Source organism: Abramis brama (genome assembly GCF_963993115.1).
Source record: "Abramis brama genome assembly, chromosome: 21".
In the NCBI taxonomy this organism is placed as follows: Eukaryota; Metazoa; Chordata; class Actinopteri; order Cypriniformes; family Leuciscidae; genus Abramis; species Abramis brama.
The window spans coordinates 14,802,283-14,826,720 of NC_139983.1; the positions used below are offsets into that span (position 1 = coordinate 14,802,283).

Here is a 24,438-nt window from a genome sequence, read left to right on the forward strand (position 1 = left end):
ACTGTGGTGGTAATAAGCTGAGATGCGGTGGAAATCGGACTGTTTTAATGGGGTCTCAGATTCCGATGGAAATGAAGAGAAATGGTGGTGATCCTCTGGGGTTTACGGGTGAAAGAATTAACACAGCTTGTCACTCTGTCCCAGCCATCCTCCCGTTACCAGGGTAACGGACGCCCGTGTGGCTCGGACTAACTAAAGTGACACAGTTCTCGCTGCAGCCTGACTGAACCTCTCCTCACGGACAGGAATTGGAGTTTCTATCTCAACAGAACAGTGCTAATCTACCCTAATGACCTCTGTGGGGAAAATATATGCAGCCTCTGACACTATCAATTCTTTGTTTCTGCTTTAATGAGCTCTCAGCTAGGTAGAACATTCACGTAATCTGCTTATTGTCCGCAGTGAGATAGAACAATTTTAGAATATCATATCTTAAATCCAGCTTTGTGTGCTTAAATTAGAACAGGATCATTTAGATACTACTGAAATGACAGATACTACTAAAATTACATAATTAACAATAAGAATACTTTCTTGTTGACCATATTTCTTTTCTAGTAAATAACCTTGTTAGGATTTCAAAAAGGAAGGCTTAGGAAGGAGACATTAAGGGGAAAACAGTAGCGTTGGAGACTAAATTTAGTCTTATTCTATTGAGTAAGCTATATTTAACAGTAGCATGACAGTTTCTCAGTTGTTTCTGAAATACTGCAGGTTTTTCAAGAGACTTTTTCCAACTAGTAGCAGTGTAGTGCAACCACAAAGCTACACTGCTGTTTACAGTGACACTTTGTAATTTGCATGTGGTTTTACTGCCGAGTGAGTTGAGGCAATAATCAGACATGCTCTCATATGTAGCACTGGAAAATCTGATTCATTCTAATGTAAATGAACCGATGAAAAAAAGTTCACCAATTTGAGGCTCTGGATAGTATTTTACGTCTTATATTTATAGCAGAATACAAATATTTAGTTAATCTTTATATTTATAGTTTCAGCTTTGTTGTATAAATTAGGATAGGCCTATATATTAACCCTTTTTGAGATTTTTCTTTATTCAAAAACTCAGCATTTATCTGCCAAAATTGATGCTGTGATTAAATTGTAAATGACATATATAATTATTATTATATTTCTAAAATAAATATTAAATATATTGCTTTATTACGTAATATTATTTTACTGTATTTAATTATCATCTTTTATAAAATATAATATTTTTTCAAATATTTAAGAAAAGAATAAGAATACATATATGCATTCTATACAAAACTATTTGCTATTGTATTTGCATTTGCTATTTGAAATTTTAAATGGCTACTAACTAGCCATCTCTTTCAGCATTGCTTTTTGTCAGTAGTCAGTTACAGTAGCAGTTTAGAGTAACTTGACTATACTACTTTAAAGTGTAGCTAGGTAGGCTATGGATTCAAAGTTGCTAACACAACATTTGAAAGGAGACTCTATTCAGCCAGACCTTCATTAATATACCAGATGTGTTCAGATACAGTTTAAGATATGGTCTGCTCTCACCTCTTTCACAGAGGGTAAAATGAGGCTGTTTTCTGGGGTAGATGGAAGAGGAGACAATGTCTCAAACTACATATTTTCAAAGTTGAAATATTTTTAAATGGTACGAGATGGCCAGACACATCCACCTGAATGTTGTTGAATAAATCTGAACCTGTTTTAAACCTGTAACATTGCTGGTTTTGACTCTGAGTCAGTTGTGTGAACCAGCATAGTGAAATTGTTCACAGACTGTCCGTGCACAAGAGTTTTTGGCTTTGATTAAATACACTTGGTAGATTAATCAAAAGAGTGGTTGTAAATCATTTCTGCAAGTACTAACCCATGATAACTGTGTTAAGCTGTGGAAACTCTTGCTCAATACTTGGCTCTGGGCATAACAATACTGTGAGCAAAGCGCTGCACAGACCAGCTGTAATCAAAAGCTCTAGTTTCAAATGGGATAAAAAGACTCACTGCAACTTTTGCAATGTTTTTTTTTCATGCCAAGATTAAAGCCCTTTGATTATTTCTTGTGTAATTGGGGCTATTTGAACGCCAAATAGTGGTTTTGTGTCTGCTTAGTCGAGGCTTTGAATTGGACATGTTTTTTTTGCTTTGAGCCGTATGAAATCTCTACCTGCCACTTCTCTGTTGTGGAGTGATAAGAGAACTGCTTTAAAAACAGGCTGAGTGCAGCTATTTACTGCCTCTGCGGCAGAGAGAACGTGACCTTTCACCTCTCCCTCGTTCCTCGAGTATTGACCGCACATGACTTTTTGTTCGTCCAAGACTGGATTTGTTTTCAAAGCGCCGAACATTACCTGCTTCAAGAAAATGCCAGGAGTCCTCCAGCTAAGTCATCTTCTGTCTGTTTTTCACATGTAAATGATGTTACTTGTGGCGGTTTTCATTGAAACATGTCTCTGCAGCTCATAGGAGCTAACAGCCCTGCGTCCAATCGGATACAGGGGGGGGCGGGGCTTCGCCAGTCAGGTTAGTGGGGCATGACATGTAATTCCACAAGAGGAGGGGTTTCCGAAGGTCACACCCTTTCAGGGAATTCTCACAGGTAAACACTCCGAGCAGATGAGTCAAGGCTTGCCGGGACTTTGACGTAGGCTGTGGAGTGTTTATGCCCTCAAAAGCAAGATATTACGTACTTCGGAGTGCCTCGGAATTATGGGTACCGTGGTGTGAGATTACACATAAATGTCTAGAGGGAAGGAAAGTGTTTGTCACAAGAGCCGAGAGAAGCCTACGCCAAGCTTATGAATGAAATCTCAGAGCAGGTACAGAGTTTATTTTTACTTTCTCACAGGCACATTTATATGTCAGATGGATATTAAGTGTGATGTGTGTCGGAATCAGGGGTCTTGTGGGGATGGATGGCAGTTGTTTTGATGTAAAGCTGAAGTATCCTTAAATCTGATTACTTGCAGTGTAGTCTTTTTTTTCTTTATGCTTTTACCCTCCAGCAACAAAATAAACTCTTCTAGGAAACTCCACTCGTTCAAACCCCATTGACAGGTTTGCATGAAGAGAGATAAAGATTGGGGTAGTTGTACTTGGTCCAGTACGCAATGACCAAACAACTGCATAGAGATGGGTTGAAAATACCTTAGTAAATGCATAGTAATATCCTGGCTACAACCCAAGCATAATGAACGTTTTGCACATTCACATTTTTTTCTGATGTTGTAAAAATCTAGTTTAGTCTCATTTTAATCATTTGTTGAGAATGTGCCGTGTTAGAAGTCAAGTTGTACATAAAGTTTACTTTTTTTTTTGGTTTTGTGGCTGAGTGACTCAGTGAGCGATTTATTACCAGCATGAATAGACTCATTACTTGTTCTTGACCCACTTTAAATTAGTTTTGTGCTTGTTTTAACGCAGCTCTCCCAATCAAGCGAGCAAAACAATGACAGTTTGGCAGTCGCTCGGCTTGTAACATCAGGACTGTCCGTGTCTGCATGTTGAATAGAGGATCTCTCTTGGCACTCGTGTATGCAGTTAATAGTCAGATGTTAAGATGGGTGATGAGGGAACAAAGTCCTGTTCTTTGTCATTGTGTTGTCTTTGTTATGTCAGTCATACTGGCATGCAAATGAACATAGCTGTTCATAGAAGATTGTTATGCATTTTAACACATGGCAGACACGAGCGGACGTTAATTTATTCAAGCTCCAACGGCCGGTTGCTTGCATATGCAGATGTACGGTATATGACTATATTAAACACTAACTGCATGTATGCATGCATTTAATCACTGATTTATGATGAGGCTGCCAAACAAATGTTGATTTAGACAGGCAGATGGTATTTGGGCTCTGATCAGAGCATCATGCCTAATTATCTGTAGCTTTAACCCACCCTCTGTGGTCTGGTTTTCTGTCATCTGGACGCATGACTAGAGCACATTTATAGCTATTTGCCAGAGAAACACAATCTCAGAGAAACAAACCTGAGCCTGGACATCAGATACAATGTGTCATTCACAACTATGTGGGAAACGGTATACGTACATGCTTTTCCTTTATTTTTGGACCAATCATTGTTCTATTTTGGTTCATGGCCTTAGGCTGTGTTCACACTTGGCAGGTTTGGTTGGATTAAAACGAACTCTGGTGCGATTGCTCTGTTAGTGTGGTTCATTTGAATAAGTGTGAGCGCTGCCATCCGAACCCTGGTATGCAACAAACAAGCTGACCGAGATCCCTGAAAAGGTGGGTCTTCCAAACGAACTCTGGTGCGGTTTGACTGAAATATCAACCAAATACATGTAAACAAACCAAAAACAGGACATGATGTCACAATATAACCCTAAAAGGGAAAGAACTCTTAAGCATACCTGTTTTTTCTCGTCAAAGTCGAAGTTGCCCATCACAGTTTAGTACAGGTATCAGAACTGCCTCTCCTTGCAGCAGATCTTCGTTCGTGTGTGTGACGGAGGGATTCCTGCCGCTGTTTTGACTCCTTTACACATTTTATAAGCTTTTCAGAAGTTCTCAGCTCCATCATATACCATCATATCTACGCACATACACTAAACACATTTAGTCCAGAACATCGTATTGTTTTGGATGTTCGGGAAGTTCCTTCACAAAATATACGCCATAAAAGCCTTTTTTTGTTGTATCTTTAGTTTCTGTGTTATAAATTACAGTGTGAACACTAAGTGAACCAGGACTGTATAAATGTATAATTTTCTTTTTTGGCCTGGACCAAAAGAACCAAGAGAACTGACCTACAAATGTGAAAAAAGTCTTAAAGTTTGTATTTTGATGTCAAAATCATTGTTCTAGATTCTAGAATTTCAATTCATGTTCAGATGTCACGTGGCTAGTGCAAGAGCTTCAAAATCACCCTCAAAGAAAATCTCTTCCATGGCTTGTTTCTTTTCGAGCTAAATGAAAGACTTTGAAAATGTTTAAAAGACAGCAAATGTGATGAAAATTTGTTTTAAAATAAATCAGGATGGATTACACTTCGTTGTCGTATGATACTCGAAAGTATTTTGCAAAAACTTTCTTTGATGTTGGAAATAATGGTCAAGAATTAAGTTTCGGGTCTCTCGGGACACTATTGGCAGTTGCCAGCAAATTAGGCCTAAACAGAGCCCTGCGTTGTCATGGCAACAGTACAATTAAATTACTTTACTGTCAGCTGTAATATAATTTTCCTGTGCAGCGGCTCACGGGACCGGAGCGCCCCATCGGAGGGTGAGTGAAATGAGCGCTCCTCATTGGAAAGATGCAGTACATTGATTTTTCATGAATGATTTTAGTGTCCGTGTTGCATTTCAATGTGCGGATGGCTAGTTTGAACGAGGTGATTTCATTCCCCTTCAAAATGCTGCCTGCCCCACAGCGCTGAAATATAATATTTAAGTATTTCTCTATTCTAAAAGACAAGCAGTTTGAAGCTGAGGTCACATTGTTTTAGAAAAACTTAATCTGCTCTTTGAAGAGGAAAAGCAATGTTTGATTTTTTAAATATATTTTCATGGAATTATTTTTGGCAGTATTTAAATGTTTGATGTGACTTTCTAGTAATTGCTTTTGCAGATGGATCGAGTGTGTTGAGCGAGGGAGTGAGACAAGAGAGACAGTGCCACATAAATTGATCTTTGTGATCATGGGGAAGGTCGCAATCTGTTTTTCTGGTGTCATGTTCTGAGTATTTGATTCAGTGATTGACATCTTTCCCCTCTGTCGCACCCAGATCTTTATAGAATAGTGTATTGAAATAGATCAGGGATGCCCAATCCCATTCCCAGAGATCTACCTCCCTGCAAAGTCCAGCTCCAACCTTGATCAAACACAACGCCACTTGCACTGAGCTTTGTGACGCACTTCCGTTTGGAAATAGTACGTCTCACTTATTTCCGGTTATGTTTACTTTCAATGTGTGGTCAATGAGTTGAACAAACGCCACCTAAAATGAGTTTCCGCAATAAGATTTTAAATGTTTTGCAATTTTTATTGACAGGAGAAGGTATATTCTGATGTTTACTGTGTGCAGAATTTTCGAAACTAATCGGAACATTCTGAGATCTGAGAAAGCAGCGGGTGTTAAAAATACGCCATTATTTCACCATAGGGTGTCAGTGTTCGTCTAAACTAGTGACCGCGACGCTGAAGTGTATGAGAACAGATGAATAACATCAGTACGAACCACGAAAATTTATTTATTTAGATTAAATATTTTAATCATTCTGTGTCATTTTTCAATGTCAATCTTTTATGTTTATGTTTATGCCCAAAATGCAATAATATTCAAAGTAGTTGACTGTCATTCTCCTCTACGCTGTGTGCGTTATTGATTAAATAGCTTAGCCTAGCCTATTTAACATCGTTACAGGAACGTCGCGAGCATTCATTCATTCAACTATTTTAAAAGACTGGAATAAACACCAGCGCACACAAGGAATCCTTTTAATAGTCAATTTCATTTAAAAATGTAAACCCAACAGGTATAAAATGTCAGAAAGAGAAAAAAAAGGTTAATGAGAAGACGAGCATAGGACTGCTGCAGGTTAGTGGATAAATATATTTAGCCTATTTATTATTCAGAATGCACAGTTGGAAAGAAAATATATTTATAGGAACATTTCAGCAGGCTCAAGATAATTAATACAGAGATCATTATCAATTGGCAGCCATAAAACATAGTGATAATCTGCATTCTCATGTATGTAGGTGCGCTGAACGCTCTAACCGGAAACTCCCGATACGTACTAACTAGAACGCGGAAGTAATTGTGCAAGTAGTCCATTAAGATTTTTTGGCATTGGCATTGATCAGCAATTTCAAAAGTATGGTGCAGTGGTAGGCTAATGTTTATGGGTTCTAATCCACACTAATGTAACCCTTTACTTTCTATCCCTTCAGAACGTTTCTATTGTAATATATTTTAAAATGTAATTTATTCCTGTGATGGTAAAGCTGAATTTTCAGGATCATTACTCCAGTCTTCAGTGTCACATGATCCTTCAGAAATCATTCTAATATGATGATTTGATGTTCAAGAAACGTTCCTTATTATCCTCAATGTTGAAAATGGTTGTGCTGCTCATTATTGATGTGGAAACCATTATTCATTCTTTGATAAATAGAAAGTTCAAAAGACAGACATTCATTTGAGATCAAAAACTTTTGTAACATTATAGCTAGATGCCTTTACTGTCACATTTAATCATTGTATAACATTTGTCACATTATATATGTATTGACATCTTTATTTTTTATCTGTGTACGACAACTATAAAAAGAGCAACTGAGAGAACATAAAACAGACAGAGCAGATCAGTTGTAGATGACCTTGAGTATTATATTCCATTCACTTGAAATAGTTCACACTATAGCAAGGCTTCTTCAGTTGCTCTGTAGCTGTGCCATCTTCTCTGAGAGCAGACTGACGTGCCGTGCATTCTTGCTGTTGACAGACTGATTCTCATTGCCTCGTTCTTTTAGTGCTCTCAGAGAATGCTTTGTCCCTTGGAGGTAAAGGCTGTGATCTGAACATCAAGTGATCTAAATCAACTTGCAAGACAGTCAGTCTGTAAACTTCTACAATAGCTTTGTATTGGATTTGGATTGTGCATTTGCATTAAGTATGTCTTAAGCCTGCTTTGTAGTCACTGACTCTGTTCCAAATGGTGCTCTTAATGTGTTTTATTTTCACCTTTGACGTTCTTTGATTGTGATCTTGTTCTCCTTGGTGTATTTCGTAGGAGCCTTGGTCTAAATGGGTCCGGTTATGCCTCCCAGTAAGAAGCTGGAAAGTTCCGGGGTCAGCGTCGCGAGCGGCCTGAGCCAGTTCTATCAGGCGAGCTCCATAACGCGCGCCCTACAGGAGGCCGAGGAAATGGACCTGGCTCTTCCCATCATCAAACTGGAGAAGGGCAGCGTGGAGGACGAGGAACTCACCAACCTCAACTGGCTCCACGAGAGCAAGAACCTGCTCAACAGCTTCGGTGACCCCGTGTTGAGAAGCGTCAGCCCTGTCCAGGACCTGGACGATGACACCCCACCCTCCCCGGCCCACTCGGATCTCCCTTACGACGCCAAGCAGAACCCCAACTGCAAACCTCCTTATTCGTTCAGCTGCCTCATCTTCATGGCAATAGAAGATGCCCCTTCTAAGAGACTGCCAGTTAAAGACATATACAACTGGATCCTGGAACACTTCCCTTACTTTGCCAACGCCCCCACGGGGTGGAAGAACTCAGTCAGGCACAATCTGTCCCTCAATAAGTGCTTTAAGAAGGTGGACAAGGACAGGAGTCAGGTAAGGATGCCAAAATCGTTCTGCATCAGTCTTTAATTGCACTGTGGGAAATGCTGACCTTATATTACTCTAGTTTTCATTTAATTTTTGCTCTTTTTATTTGTCTTTACTCCTTTTTTTAGTAGTAGTCGAGACTCTTTCTGTTGGAAACAGGTTAATACAAAATGTTACACTGCTTTTTGTAGTCAAATTGTATTGCATATAACTTTAGAAGTATAGATGTGGCAATTAATAAATGCACCTACCTACAGTTTTTTTGTCAAGTGCCGCTGGGAATTACAGTTCATTTGCAGTGAATTCGTTTGAGCGGTTCGTCAATGAACCATAAGATGATTTACCAATCAATCAGATTTTTAAAAACTTGAATATAATATATTTTTAATATATATGTATATGTAAATAGGCTTTCTTAGTTTTATTACTCCTATTTAGTGTAAAGTTATACGTTAACTTTGATGCTGTCACCCTACTTAAAAATCCTTTTGTGACAGTAAGCTTTAATTAATCAGTTAATAATTTTATTTTTTTGTAATTTATTTTTTAGTGTTCATAATATCTAATGTTAATGAATTGAACGTTATTGTTAATTATATATATATATATATATATATATATATATATATATATATATATATATATATATATATATATATATATATATATATATGTTTTACCATATTTTATAATTATATAATTAGAAAGATTTTGCCTACTTAAAAAGCTTTTAACTTGTATTCTAGCTAACTACTTTTTCAAAAGAGTTGGTTTTTAAACGAGCGGCTTTGGAAATCTACACTGCAGGAGTGTGATGAACGTCAATATTTAGGGGTGAGACTTATCTCGGTTTTAATATGGGTAAATGTTGATTGAATTGATTCCTGTATGATAACATTTTATATTGTTTGATAAAAGGATGAAGCTTATGAATTGGGACTCATTAGATGCTTATTGAGTATTGATTGTTTCTTGTCAAAGGCTGATAAATGCATTCCTGTGCGTGTGTATCATATTGAGAGCGTGTGTGTGTGTGTTTATGGTGTGCATGTGCCTACAAGTTAGTCAGAACAGTAAAGCCATTCCATGTGACTCTTACAGTTCACTGCCATCTGGTCCCTGGCTGTGGAGCAAATAATTTTTTCTGTATATGTGTCTCCATAGAAACAGCTTTGCAGTTGACATGGAAAGTAAGCTGTTGCTGTAGCAACAGAGAAACTGATTTGTTTGTGTGTGTATGTGTGTGAGAAAGTGTTCTGGCTGGGAATGGCTAATCCAGCGATGGCGGTGTAGTGGGCTGCCGCTACCCCTTCGTGTCGCTCAATTAACCCCTTCACTCCTGCCACAACAATAAGAACACTTCTGTGACTTTGGTTGCAGGGTGTCCATAAAGAATGAATGTTTTTTTTTTTCCTTGTTTGCCATGGTCAAAATAATTGCCATGAGTTTTGAGAGACTCGGTGCACGTTCTTTGTTTGTTATTATGGTGACTTAATATTGAATTTAAATTAAATTAAAAATCTTGGATTGGGGTGTTTTTCATCTGCTGTGATGACAATATCCATGCTCTGCACCCGTCTTGAGATATCATTTTAATGCTTATTTTTAATGTGCTCGTCTAATTTTATTTAAATCCGAAATTGTATTTCCTTGCTGAGATTTACAGAGTTGAGTTGTTTTTTCTTTATTCAGCTGAACTGTGTCAGTTTGAGCTCTGGGCTTTTTGGAATTAAAAAGATCTTTTTTCCTTTCTTTATTGCTCAAAAATATATTTCATGGAAGTTGAAAATTCTTTATTATATACTTAGGAAGTTCATGCAAACAAAAACAATATATTTTTTACATTTTCTGTACAAAGAAGTGGTTCTTGCCTTTTGTGGGCAGGCGCTTGGGCATTTCTAGGGTGATCTTGGTGGTTACTCAATGTTTGCGGTTGTGCAAAACATTTTGCCATGATGCTAAGGTGTTGTGCAGGGTGTTGCTAGATGGTTGATAAGGTGATCTAGTTGGTTGCTGGATGGCATTGCATGGTTGCATATGTGCAAACTTGCAGCCATGATGCTACGGTGTTGTTCATAGTTACTAGGGCGTTGCTAGGCATTTCTAGTGTGATCTAGGTGGTTGCTGGATGGTACTTGCATGTGCAAAACTTGCTGCCATTATGTTAGGATATTGTGCATTTGTTACTAGGGAGTTAAAAGGTGGTTTCTAAGGTGATCTAGGTGGTTGCGTGCAAAACTTGCAACCTTGATGATAGAGTGTTGTGCATGGTTACTAGGGTGGTGTTAGGCAATTTCTAGTGTGATCTAGGTGGCTGCTGGATGGTACTTGCATGTGCAAAACTTGCCGCCATTATGTTAGGGTATTGTGCATTTGTTACTAGGGAGTTGCAAGGTAGTTTCTAAGGTGATCTAGGTGGTTGCATGTGCAAAACTTGTAGCCATGATGCTACGGTGTTGTTCATAGTTACTAGGGTGTTGCTAGGCATTTCTAGTGTGATCTAGGTGGTTGCTGGTTGGTACTTGCATGTGCAAAACTTGCCGTCATGATGTTAGGGTATTGTGCATTGTTACTAGGGAGTTGCAAGGTGGTTTCTAAGGTGATCTAGGTGGTTGCATGTGCACAACTTACAACCATGATGATAGGGTGTTGTGCACAGTTACTAGGGTGTTGTTTTCTAGTGTGATCTAGGTGGTTGCTGGATGGTGATTGCATGTGAAAAGTTGCTGCCATAATGCTAGGGGTGAAAGTGAAAGTGACATGTGAAGGCCAAGTATGGTAACCCAAACCTGTACTTGGAATTTGTCCTCTGCATTTAACCCATCCAAGTTAGTGTCCAGACATTAGGAGTGGTGACACACTCAGACACACACTCTGAACAGTGGGCAGCCGTTTTTACTGCGGTGCCTTGCTCAAGGGCACTTCAGTCATTTCCTGCCAATATTGAGAATCGAACCAACAGCTCTCAGGTTACCAGTTGGACTCTCTAACCATTAGGCCACGACTGTGAATTGTTACCAGGGCACTGTACCCAGTCAAAAGCCCCAAGACTCTATGATACTTTGTTAAATATAGAGCAGTTTTACTCAAGATACCTTCAAAGGAGCTACCAAAGATGAGCATAACCGGTGTCCATCGCAAATGCAGATTGATATCTAAACATTTTGTTTTTTTCTTCTCACTAACATTCGAATATTAAAACTGAATAAAATGCCAACAATAAAAAGAATTAAGATTTTTTATAATTGTTAAAATATTAAAACATGGGTAAAAAAACATCACAAAGTCAAGTTTAAATATAAGCACCATGAAACAAAAGCAAGACCTTCCTCAGTCATTGCTGTAATAATAGCATACTGGCTCAACAGATTTGGCAAATGCTCTAGTGCGTTTTTTTATGCGCTCTGGAAAACTTCAAATGTTTCTATTTACAACGTGTTTTTGCAGCGGTGCGAAATGTAGCCAATCACAGTCATGTTTGTTGATCTCTTGAATGCAATGGCCAATCAGAGGTGTTTAATTTAGTCCACTCACCGCTCAAAATGCCCGAGTTTTTGTTCGATGTTGAGATCTGCACGCTCACGAATCCTCTCAATAACAAACAAAGACACGATGTATATAGGGCTGCCCTCGACTAAAGATTTTTCTGGTCGACTAGTAGTCGTTAATTTTAGGTGTTTAGTCGACTAATCACACGTTTATTAATAAACCATATAGTAAATCATAATAATGAGCCTTTAATTGCCTACATAGCCTACTCAGCGCTCAAGTGCACGTATAAAGCTTGCCACAGCTCACCGACAGAAGTAATGATTATGAATGTGTTGGGGAAAAACAGCAAGGAGACTGTCTGAGCACTTTAATTATTATTGACAGATTTGAATGGAACTGAGTGATTGCGAACTGAGATGAGTAACAGCTTTTTAGTGACTGTAAAGGGAACGGGGTTTTTTTTTGCATGCTTTCGAGGCTATAGCCTATATAATCCATTGAATTAAATTTTGGTTTTTCATGCTGCTAAGAGGACAGATGACCAATTACACGCTCAAAATTTCAGAAGTGACATCTACATTTAAATGCGGGATTTACTCTCGAAATTGCAATTGACACAGTGATGACAGTCTCACTGTACATTGCTATTCTTGATATAATGTTGCTTACACATAACATCTGCACTTTACTGAACACTCGCTAATTTCAGATGCTCAGTGATTTGATTATTGTATGAATTTGAATTATATGAATTTCACACAGGAAAATTAGAATGTTAAGTTTTAATAAACTTTAAGTTAAAGTTCAAGTAACTTTAATTATCCGTCTGACAGTAAAATTAAAATGTGAATTTTTTTATAAACCTGAAGCTAAAGTTCAGGTAAATGTTTAATTGTCCATCTGACTAGTGTAAAGTTAAAATGTATGACTCTGCAAATCCATTAAAATAATTTACAACTGTGAACAACTAATGAATTGTGATTTTTAATTGTGATGATGCATAAATCTCAATTTTAACAATGAAAAGTAATATACAGGTAGGCCTACAGACACAACAGTAATGAGCATCGTTTTAAACCAAAATATGGTTGGTTTCTATTAATAACGAAGGCTATTATATAGCTCTGTTTGACATATTTTGTGTCGGGGGTCCCTGCTCAATGTCTCTATCGCCTAAGGGGTCCTTGCCCTGAAAAACATTTAAGACCCCTGCTATAGAACATCAGAGCTTCAACCTAAGTTTTCCAGAGTTGTTTGTGTTGTGCTTAAAAACAAAAAGTTTCTGTTAGGTCACAAAGTCATGATTAGCTGTATGCCTGTTCGCTTGGTATTTGACTTAATTTCTCTAGCCTCATTGGCCTACTTAATGAATGAGATGACTATTTTAAGTCTGTTTTAATTTCAGATTCATTGTGGATTTGCTATGCAATCATGCATCACTCGACATAATGAGACAGTAAGGGGCAAATTAAACCAGCAAAATAAGAGTCTGAATAAACAAACATTTGATAGATGCTCAATCCCCAGGGGTTTACAGAGGAATAATTAATTCCGGCCAAAAGGAGAATCAAATTAAAAGATCCAGACCTCATGAAAATGTTGTTTTTGCTTTTTACGTATTGAGAATGAGCTGCACCCGCTGCTAGCATCATTTGCACATGCTGTCTGCACTGTTTTAGCACCAGATTCACAAAGGAATTATGCAAATCAAGTAACTGGGCAAATGTGGCAACACAATTAGTGTTGCATGGGGCAGTTGCACCTTAGTCACGTAAATGTGCCTAGACAATGGCTAAAATTATACGAAAGGTATAATTTTCACACAGGGGTCTTAAAATTGCTGCTTCAGTAATCACTAAAAATGCATCTCTTTACCGCCAGCATTCTAGCAGGTAGTAGCACATCTTAAATTGTGTCAAGCAAGTAATGTTAGCATTTATGAATCCAGCACATCAGTAATAACCCTCATTTGCATTAAAGCAAGCTGTGTTTAATCAGTAAAGAATAATTTATGTTATTTATGTTATTTACCAGTCTACCATAACTGGTAGAGAATGGCACTAGCAACACCAAGGTCATGGGTTCATTTCCTTGGGAATACACATACTGATAAACTTTAGATAAATCTGCCTTTGGATAAATGCTTATATTCATATTTAATGCATTTGGTAGATGCTTTTATCCAAAAGCATGTTGCATTCAAGGCACATTATAACCTTGGTATAGCTGGGTAAGTTAAATAATCCAGGGTTTTGTGCACTAGAGTGGTGCAAACTCTTTGGTTCATGAGTGCATGTTGCTATAATGCGTAGTGACTGGTGAAGAGTAAGTGCTCTAGAAATGACACCCTGTCATTTGTTTCCATGGCACTGTTATGAACACAGGATCTGAACTTGGCACCTGAGTGGTGGTTATATGGGTGGATCTCCAAAGCTCTTGTGTCCCTTACAAAGACTGCATACAGGCACATGCATCGGTGTTTATACATAGACAGAGCTTTGATGATTGATGTGTCTTTTCCATTGTTGATGTCATCTCCATAGCAACAGGACGAGGTTACACAAGATTTGCAGTTGAACAGGTAACAGCGGAGTCGTTTATGAAGAAACACAGGATGGAAGAGCACGCCATTGGCATTTCCAGTTGCGTTTAGCGTTTTCTGTACTGTCAGCACTGTAATAGAGATGTTCTGGCTGTTTGATTGAGTTTAGAAGTTTAATTATTTAAAGATCAGTGTGTCAGAAATATATCTCATTCTCTGATCCTCGCTCTCAAATCCCCATCTATATGAAGGGTCACGCCGATAATGCTGATCCGTGTGACACGATTTATCCCTCGCTCTGAAAACCAGGTTGATGTAAGATAAAGCCGGCCTGCTCACTGACTTGTTCCCTGGCCAGCTGTTATGTTCCCTGTGGACAGATGTTGGTTGAGAGGGAAGCTGCGGGAGATTTGCACGCGAACCTCCCTTTGACGTCACCAGCCCGCCTCAACTTTCGTAGGCTGTGCCGTGTTACCAAGGGTTATGCGACCGCTCCCCAGGGATCCTAATGCTGACACCACAGTATCTGCCGATCAATAGCAGACGTGGAGCCGAGCGCTGACTCTCAGGGTGTCAGCACCTTCCGGAATCTCAATCTTTTACTTCCTCTTAATTAGAGCAAGAAGAGATTTAACTCTAAAATCTAATTTGTTGCTTGGTGACGTCCAAGCATGGGTTTATCCAACGATATGGCAGCACAGCTATGACTAGTTTTGATGATAAGAAGGGCAACTTTGGGGAACTTTATGGATATGTAGGTTGTGAGCATAGAGAATAGAGTCTTTACTTGACTCACGACTCGCTGTCCACTTATTTAATTTTGCAATAAAACATTGACTCTGTGATTTTTATAGTGTTTTATATTTTCTCTTATAGTTGTAAGCAACCATTATTAGCACCTTGCATCTTACAAAAGGAAAGCATGATTAAAGAACCCAAAACTTGAAAAATCCCCTATTTGTTTACTCTCCCTTATCTTGTTCCAAGCCATAAGACTGTGGAAAACAAAAAAAAAGGAGATATTTTGGAGAATTGTACTGATCGCTATGCTTTCAAGTTAAAAAATCTGCAAAAGTATGTAAACTGAATAAAAAATAATTCGAAAAAACTATTAAAAAATGATTTGTTAATGAATCGGACATTGCTACTTCATGAACCATCATGAATGTGCTAAGAACAGCTAGAGCATGGCAAACTTTCAGTGAATGATGATCAGTAAGGATACATTTAATTGATCGAAAATGACAGTAAGGACATTGATAATGTTACAAAAGATTTTTATTTTAAATAAATGCGGTTCTTTTTAACTTTCTATTTAGAATCCTGAAGAAAAAGTGATTTCAACTGTTCTCAACATTGATGATAAATGTTTCTTGAGCAGCAAATCAGCATACCGTATACTGTAATACTGATTTCTGAAGGATCATGACATCACAGGAATAATAGAAAACAATTATCTTAAATTGTAATAATATTTCACAATATTACTGTTTTACTGCATTTTTTTTATTAAATAAATGCAGCCTAAGCATAAGAGACATCTTTCAGAAACATAAAAAATCATAATGACCCCAAACTTTTAAATAGTAGTGAACATGCATGAAAAAAAACTGTACAATTATTACAAATTTGTCCTTTTGTGTCTCACGACAGAATGAAGGTCAAATAGAACGACATTATTTACGACTGTAAATAATTGCAGAAATGTAATTTGCTGGGCATCAATTCCTTAAAAGCACAACCTAGCACAATTGTGCTACTGCATGGATCGTGTTGGGACTGCCGCTTTTAACAAGACTAATGTGGAACAGATGAAAGGATAATTGCAGCTAATGCTGTCATTTCAGCTGTACAATTGAGCAATTTTAGAGATTGCTTGACTTGTCTGTTAGTCTGTCACCGATATAGCCCCATGAGTGCTTCGTCATTAGGTCTTTTCACCGACAGAACAGTGTGTCTGAATTTGTGTGTTGAATACAAGTCTGTCAGGTTGAGAAGTGTTGTTAAATTAGCTAATCTGTGTGTTAGAAATCTTTACCATCTGGTTATGGAAATCAGCTTCTTTTGTCAATTGTCTGTGCCTTTAGGCGGAGCTTCAGGTGCCAGATATGCAAGGGAACCTCAGCAGTCCTCATGATATCTGTCTGTCTATTTGTCTCCCTCCACAATTGCTTTTTTTCCAAATGAACAAAACATGCACAGCAGGGGTGCACTGCTTTTTTCTTCACGTCTATTGCTCATACTTAAAGGTTTGGGCATTTGATCAAACTTTTTGGTGCATAGCTCAACTTTTTGGTGCATATATATATATATATGCACCAAAAAGTTGAGCTATGCACCAAAAAGTTTGATCAAATGCCCAAACCTTTAAGTATGAGCAATAGACGTGAAGAAAAAAGCAGTGCACCCCTGCTGTATATATATTAGGGTTGTAACAATATATCATGTCACAATATATCACAATACAAAAATGCAACAATATGTATCGTGGATAGTGACAATTATGTATTGTGAATATTCACCCAGAATGAATTTTTTTTTTTTTTTTTTTTTTTTGACAGAGTTTTAGTGTTAGTACTACATTAAACTGCTATATATAATGTTGAATATAATGTATAATAATGCAATGGGGGAATATTTGTGGTTCCTGATAATGCCAAATGTCTTGTTACCAGTAAAATGTGGCCTACATTATTATAAATATATCTAGTCAGTGACAGAGTGCAAGCATATTCGTCTGAAATAATTCTGTATTTTCAGCTTTAGAATCATGAATATTTTTATTCTGGTGTCACTATTGTCCTGTGCATTGGGTTATCAGCACCAAGTCCAAGCCTATTCATTTCCACACCCAATGTAATACCAAATGTAGAATTTTTAATCAACAGTATATAACATTTTGTTAACCTTTTATCATATGTCTTGGAGTATAATAATATCGTATTAGCAATAATATCGTATCGTGACTTCAGTATCGTGATATGTATCGAATTGTGACATGAGGGTATCGTTACACCCCTAAAACATCTATTTTAACGTCTATTTTACTGTCTCACTGGTAAAGTTATGCAGTACATTATGCAGTTTCTGTAATGGGAACATTTCGATGTAGTTAGCAGGCAAAAGATTGAGTCGCATAAAAGGTCACTTTGTTTAAAATGTGATTGCATATTTGAATCTGTTCACTTGCTGCACAAGGTTGAGTGACTCACTGATTTGATTCCAAAGCTTGGTGTCCTCACGCCTCGTGTCCGTATGCTGCACTCGTGGGGGACACCATATTGCTTGCGTATGATCTCGGCGTGCGGTGACCGTATCAGAATAAACATGGTGCGTGCACGCCAAGAGGCACGGTTTGCTCGAGAGTGGGCGATTTTTGTGGGACTACATCTCGACGTGGCTTGATCTGGCCACCCTTCGTGCACGGCACACACACACTCATAAGATGACATGAATGCACACACACGCACACTCCTACACCCACATACACTCTGTCCTGGGTATTCTGGAACGGACTGCGCTGTGGGAACAGAACTTGTCTCAGTTTATCATGTCATCAGCTTTTACTTTTGTGTCTGCTGTACTCTGGACGGCTTCAGGCTCTGCAAAGGAATCCTTTTTAATTAGGATTACACAGGTCATTAGCAAACCCAAGTTTTTTCTTTGCTCTTCTCTCAACTTCCCTCTGTATTGGGACCAATTTTGGTGTCGAACTAAGTTATTGATCGTGGTTGCCTCAGTGGGGTCTCTTAGTTTAGCATTTTTTGTGAGTCTCTTGTTTGTTTTTCTGGAGAGATAAGGCAACACAATCTTAAACTCCTACACCGCTAAAGGACGGTTATAAAACTTATGATGATATTTATTTTAATTGGGTTGATCACCCAAAACTGAAAGGGTTTGCAAAAATGTAACTTTTTAAGAGAACAAAATGGATACGAAAGAAACAAATATTGTAAGTATAGGATTCCCCCACCCCCCACCAAAAATAAAAAATAGAAATAGAAATAAAATATAAATATTCTTTATATATAAATAGAGAGACTAAATTATATTATTATAAAAATAATTTTATTTATAAGAAAATTTCTGTTAACTTAAAAATATTTAATTAAACCTTCCATAGTTACAGTTGTATTTAAAAAAAAAAAACATCCTGATAATTTCTAAATACTAGAATATTGTATTGTGTGTGTATATATTGTAATTTTGTATTATTTAATAATACTTATAATTCTTTTTTTTTATATTCATAATTGAAATAATTGATTCTTCTGCCAGTTAATAGTTGTATGGTTGGCTGTTTATGGTTGCCTTGCAGTTTATCAACTTTGATGCATCATTGATACATAATTCCGCTGTTATATATGGTCACACTTTAGTTTAGGGTCCAGTTCTCACCAATTAACTAACTATTAACTACAACCTTTGCCTCAATAAACTCATAATTACTGCTTATTAACAGTTACTTAGGTAGTTGTTAAGTTTAGGTATTGGGTAGGATTAAGGCATGTAGAATGGCATTAATATTTGCTTAAGTACTAATAAACCGCCAATATCCTAGTAATATGCGTGCGAATAAGTAACTAGTTAAAAGTGAGAATTGGACCCTGAACTAAAGTTATAAATCAGCTATTTTACAATTGCTTGGCTTTGACTGTGACATCCAGTCGGAGTTCAGAGTTGGAATGATCTTTTATGTTGTTTTGTATGGATGATGAAAGTATGTTCATTGGAACAGGCGTTCGTGTTGAATGTTGGAGGTGTGGTTTGTTGTTCTGAGACACTGCCACGGTGCATCTTCATGCTCACTTCAGCCATCAGAATGAGTTGAACACCCTTAAAAAATTTAAAGGAAAGAGTGAGAGTTGGATGGGGTTGATGTTGGACTCATCTCAGTGAATAGATCCAACAACGGCCAAGCTTCCCCCTCCCCAAACGCCCTCATTATGAATGACCTTTCATGCCCTTCCTAATGCACTGAGAGCCTCTGAAGGTGAGTAGAGTCATCGGCCCCTTAATGCTTCACTGCAGAACTGCACAATATAGACCTGCTTTAAAAAATGCCATTGTGTGCAGAATTCAGCCAATATGAACGAGGTCATCGCGTCTCCACCAATCACAAAGCGAGCTCACTGATACTCGGTTCCTTTATGTGATTTAATCCGCAGAGCCTCAGAGGAGATGACGACTCTGGGGCCGCAGCCATTAGCAGCTGATGACTGCTGGGATTTGGAGACCAAAGCAATGATGTCCTTTTGGACAACTTGATTTATCCATGTTTCAGCTCGGTCGATGTCTGCATTTATATAGATCACCTTACCAAGAGAACATTAACACACTCACTTTAGGAAGTCAGCACACTGTGTGCTGTTGAAATGATTTATTTTTTATTTTTTTCAGAAATAGAGGTATTTTTGTCTAGCACAATCCAGTTTCCTCCTCCCTGTTATATCCTTACTTTTACTGTAAAAGTGGCCAGAATGCTAGGGTTGTTCGGGGTGGTAGTTTATTACTGGTCCAGTTTAGAGCCTATGCTAAAATCCTCCCCAAAAATGGCTTGAGTCCCTCATTCAGTGTCATTTTTTTCTTAACCTGTTTGGTTGATTAGGTAAAAGACTTTTCATGGTTTGGCTAGTGACTGATACATGGTCAATATTAAATTCTACTATTTTGTGTAAATGAATTAAAAATAAAACACTAAAAGCGATCACTTTATGCTATATGTGAATTTAGGTATCAAAACATCATAAGGTAGGCTACAGTATGAAAATGAATATCCATTTCAGATGTCAGAATATGAAATTGTTAGTTGAAATTTGAAATTGAAAAAAGTTGAAAAAAATGAAATTTATGTGACTGTGAGATGACGGCAAAGATATACATCCAATATCGACCAATACATTTAATAAAAAATATATAATTAACTCTGCCAATAACTGATATGAAACTGTTATATAGTACATCAGTTTAAAACAGAGTTATTATTGTTAACTAAAAATAAACCAGCATTTTTAAAATTTTAATAAAGATAAAATAAAATAGAAATATTAGATGAACAACTTCAACTTAAATTAAAAAAAAAAGTTTACACTCGAACAGTAAAATGACTAATTTTAAACTAAAACTGACATTAAAACAAATTAATATAATTATAGTAATATAAGATAATTCAAAATAATAATAAAAGCTATTAATATGTAAATATAAAAAAATTCTAAAATAACATTTGATTTTTTTAATAAAAGTAAAAGTTACAGCTGAAAATGTAATAGTACACTTTCCTCTCCATATCAAGCCATATGAATTAATTAGTTATCGCACACGTCTGTAGCACAAACGTATGAGCAGTCGAGCAGTTGTAGTAAAGAAAAAAACAGGACTTTTTGTAAAATTAAGTTTTGCATAGCATGAAATAGTTGACTGTTATCTCATAACAGTGGCTCCAAAACTTTGGGTTGTGTATTTCCTCACAGTTCCTTTTTCACATATTTAAAGTCGTGAGCATGAAAGGGGGACTCTGGACAGTCGGGTCGAGGGGAGAGGGGAGGGGGGTGCTTCATAATAGCAGGTCTTTCGTCTTGCTCGGGAACTGATAGGATTAACTTTACTTCTTATAATGGAATATAGCATCTTCAGAGGCCTGTGCTTCTTAGGAAGAATGAAAGATCTCTCTGCCAAGACTATCAAACAGTCTTTATATACTCCACCATTGCCTGTTGCCTAGGAGACCAGTGTAATCCAAGTGCTTTCCCCCCCTTTTCCCTGGCTCTCCTTTCCCTTTTTCACCCCCTCTCTCTGATTGGAGACTCTACTGGCTGGTGCCATTGAGCTGGCCTTCAGACGGACACAGCAGCTGTCAGGAGATGGAGATAAATCTGAGGCAAAGTGCTCTGAAACCTATTGATTTCTCCTGATTACAGAACATTTGGAAAGATAGACCAGTGCAGCCTCTTCTCCACGGAGCGTATATGAATAATCTGATGCTCTGAGGATCACATATCACACCCTTTAAAGTTGGATGTGTCCCTGTTGGAAGCTTTATTTTGACTACACATACCAATAGTACTCAAATAATGATCATAATCTGCATATTTAGGCATTTAACTAATATTTCAGGTGTGCAACTTTAGCTCATCAATAGATTTTTTTTTTTCCACTCTCTTGAAACTGTCAAAATGTCATGTTCTCGTGAGAAACTGACTTTAGTCAGTTCAACAATAGAAGATTTTCCTGCAGGGCTTGTGCCCTACGATTTATGATGCCATGGTAATTAGAATTGATTGTCTTTGTTTAATCTCACACTTTTGCCTGTTCATAAGAGACAAAGATGCCAATACACTCAGCTTTTTAAGTTATTTTAGCATCTTGGTAATGTTTGGTAAAGTAAAATAAATAAAAAAATGTAGCATACAATTTATTTTTTAATTGTTTTAATTTTTATTACTTTTATCGATAATAATTAGTAGTAGTAGTAAAAGCTTTTTGCGGTTTATATTTTTCTGTGCCCCTACAGTAATAGTAGTAGTAGTAGTAGTAGTAGTTCTGTCATGACAACTCTCTGAGAGATTAGCATGGTAATGCTAATGCATATGTCATTGTTAATGTATTTGGTCTTGGCGGAATAGATCCGCTACCCTGTTGCTGCTGCAGAGCAAGTACCGAGACTTGCTACTGCCAATACATTCACAGACATGCTGCTGTGAGCATGTAAGACATTCTGCTGTTGCACATGTAACATACATGAAATATCCCCCCGTAGCTGATCTATACAGGCGCAGCTGGGGAAGGTGGAGGGTTTCTGAAAGTGCACTGCAGACTGCTTAAAGCAACACTACTGATATTTTAATGTGTAGCCGCAGCTCATTGGCCGCTGATGTAACAGCAACCAATCAGCTGCGGTATGTAGATAATAATGTGATCACTACCAAATTGAGTTAAGGACCTATCAGCCTGCACCATCTAGAGTTTCATTCCAGAACTTGGTATTATTATTATTATTATTAGTAGTAGTAGTAGTAGTAGTAGTACTAATAATAATAATAATAATAATAATAATAATAATAATGTTTGTGGTTTTTATTTTTCTGTGCTAATACAGTCATAATAATATTAATAATAATAATAATTATTATTATATTCTTTCTTTACCAGTTGCTATTTTCCCTTCCTTCATCCTTTTTATTGGCTCCATCCTGTTCATTTCTTTTTACTCCCCTATTTTTCATTTCCATCAGAGCATCTACTGGACAGGCCATTTAAGGATTGAATTTCATGGTGCAATTTATCTTTGTGGTTGGTCCAGGTATGGTTTAAAACACGCTGATGGAAAGTTGACAGCTTAATTAGGTGGAGAATGTCAGTTTGTGCTAAGAATAAATGCGTTCACTGCTTTCAGAAGAAAATAGATTTCTTTGCTAGGAAATAAAAAAAGACCTTTCCCTCTGGAAAATATTACATGACACAATACAATAATCCATAGGCCTGTTATTCAATTATTTATTTATAATTATTTGAATTAACATTCATTATACTTGCAATATTTGTAGTAGTCCATGCTATTAAACACAAAATTCCAAATATTATGAATTATATGTATTATATATTATATTTATTAATATATATTTATTATTATTATTATAGCAATTTATCCTATATATAATATATATAAATATATTTATATAAATATATAAATATATAAATATAAATATATATATATATATATATATTACTGTTGCTTGTGTATCTTAGGTTTTACTGGCTTTTGAACATCGAGACATGAGTGTAAATGAATTGTGAGTCCAATAAACGTGCTGTTTATTTTGTTTGCTAAAACACTCCAAGGGTTTGAATTGTTTGACTTGTGCTGGTACAAATCTTTCCACTGAAGCCAAATACTGTGGGTAAAGAGCCGAGCACTCGCTTTGGGGTTTGCTGCAATCAATAGAGTGTGTTATCGTTTCTTAGCCCTTGTCGGGGGAATCTAGTATTCACGCTGAAAAAATCTCACAGCAGTTCTACCAGAAAGACTCGGGAGATAGAATAATGTAACAAAGCATTAATTTATTAACAGCCCAGCAGTATTATTTATAAAGCTCTTTGGCATTGGCCCCGTCCGTAGTGCATAATCCAAGGGTAGCGGATCTGCATTTCCTACCTGAAGACGAAGGCAGGGGCGCAGCCGACCCCCGGGAGGTAAGGACAGGACCATCCTGGTGGTGGTGGGGAGGGTGGAGGTAATTGTTGCGTCAGCATCTGCGAACTCAAACATGTGTAAGTACCGATCTTTTATACAGCAAGTGTTAGGACATGATTGGATAGATGTGAAGGTAATAAGTGACGTAGTAATTAAGTCTTCCTGGCAGAACTTATGCTAAAGCTTTCATTATTTGTTAAAGATATATCGTCCCCTTCAAAAAACACTCAATTAACAGTGGTCAGCAATTTTCAGTGCTTTTAGTTAACGCAAACGAAACCTCCTGTAAATGCAACGTCCAGTTTGTTTGTCACACAAAGTTTGAATACGTGACACCGCGTTCCATCCAGGCCAGTGTGTGTGTGTGTTACCCCAGGGCACACAGTATGACTCTCTGTCAGTTATCTGAAGGTCATTACTATTGATTCATTGAGAACACACAGTCTGTCTAACAAAACAGCACACGCTGCCCAACACTTTGAAGTGCCTGAGTGAAAGGAAAAGGCTTTCACTTTACAAAAGCACTCTGATACTCTACACTTTGTTCTGTCGTCGTGGTTTGCTGATTGTGTAAATCTCTGACAGTATAGGGATAACTTGAACTGAAAAATGGGGCTTAGTAACATGACACTGATTGTAGTCCGTACTAATGAGCTCAAGTAATTTCCCCCTGATATCACTTTCAATGTGACATTTTGCTGTTTCCTCGTTTTCAGCAGGATCTGTCAGGAGAGCTAATTTATATACTGGGAGCGTTCGCTCACTTTGCTGTTTTTTAAAATGCTGAGTTTGTCTAAGTGGTCTGTAGCATCTGTACTAGCTGTAGTTTGCACTTTTTGGTTTTTTGATGCATTTTTCTGCCCATTTCACTAATGAACTGGAGAACATGGAGGTCAAGGTAATGCAGGTGGTCAGG

General features: G+C 37.4%; 1 protein-coding gene across 10 annotated transcripts in view; it reads left to right on the forward strand.

The window, feature by feature from the left end:
* foxn3 (forkhead box N3) overlaps window positions 1-24,438 on the forward strand; it is a 93,551-nt gene that overhangs the window by 23,430 nt on the left and 45,683 nt on the right. For 8 of the 10 annotated variants that reach the window (XM_084096646.1, XM_084096644.1, XM_084096647.1 and 5 more), the window contains one exon: window positions 7,745-8,301. In XM_084096646.1, the coding sequence (XP_083952772.1) occupies window positions 7,759-8,301 (543 nt within the window). In that variant the 5' untranslated portion in view covers window positions 7,745-7,758. Of the gene's footprint in view, window positions 1-2,585; window positions 2,802-3,409; window positions 4,236-7,744; window positions 8,302-24,438 lie in introns of those variants that run through there. The other 2 variants (XM_084096648.1, XM_084096653.1) reach the window with 2 other exon arrangements.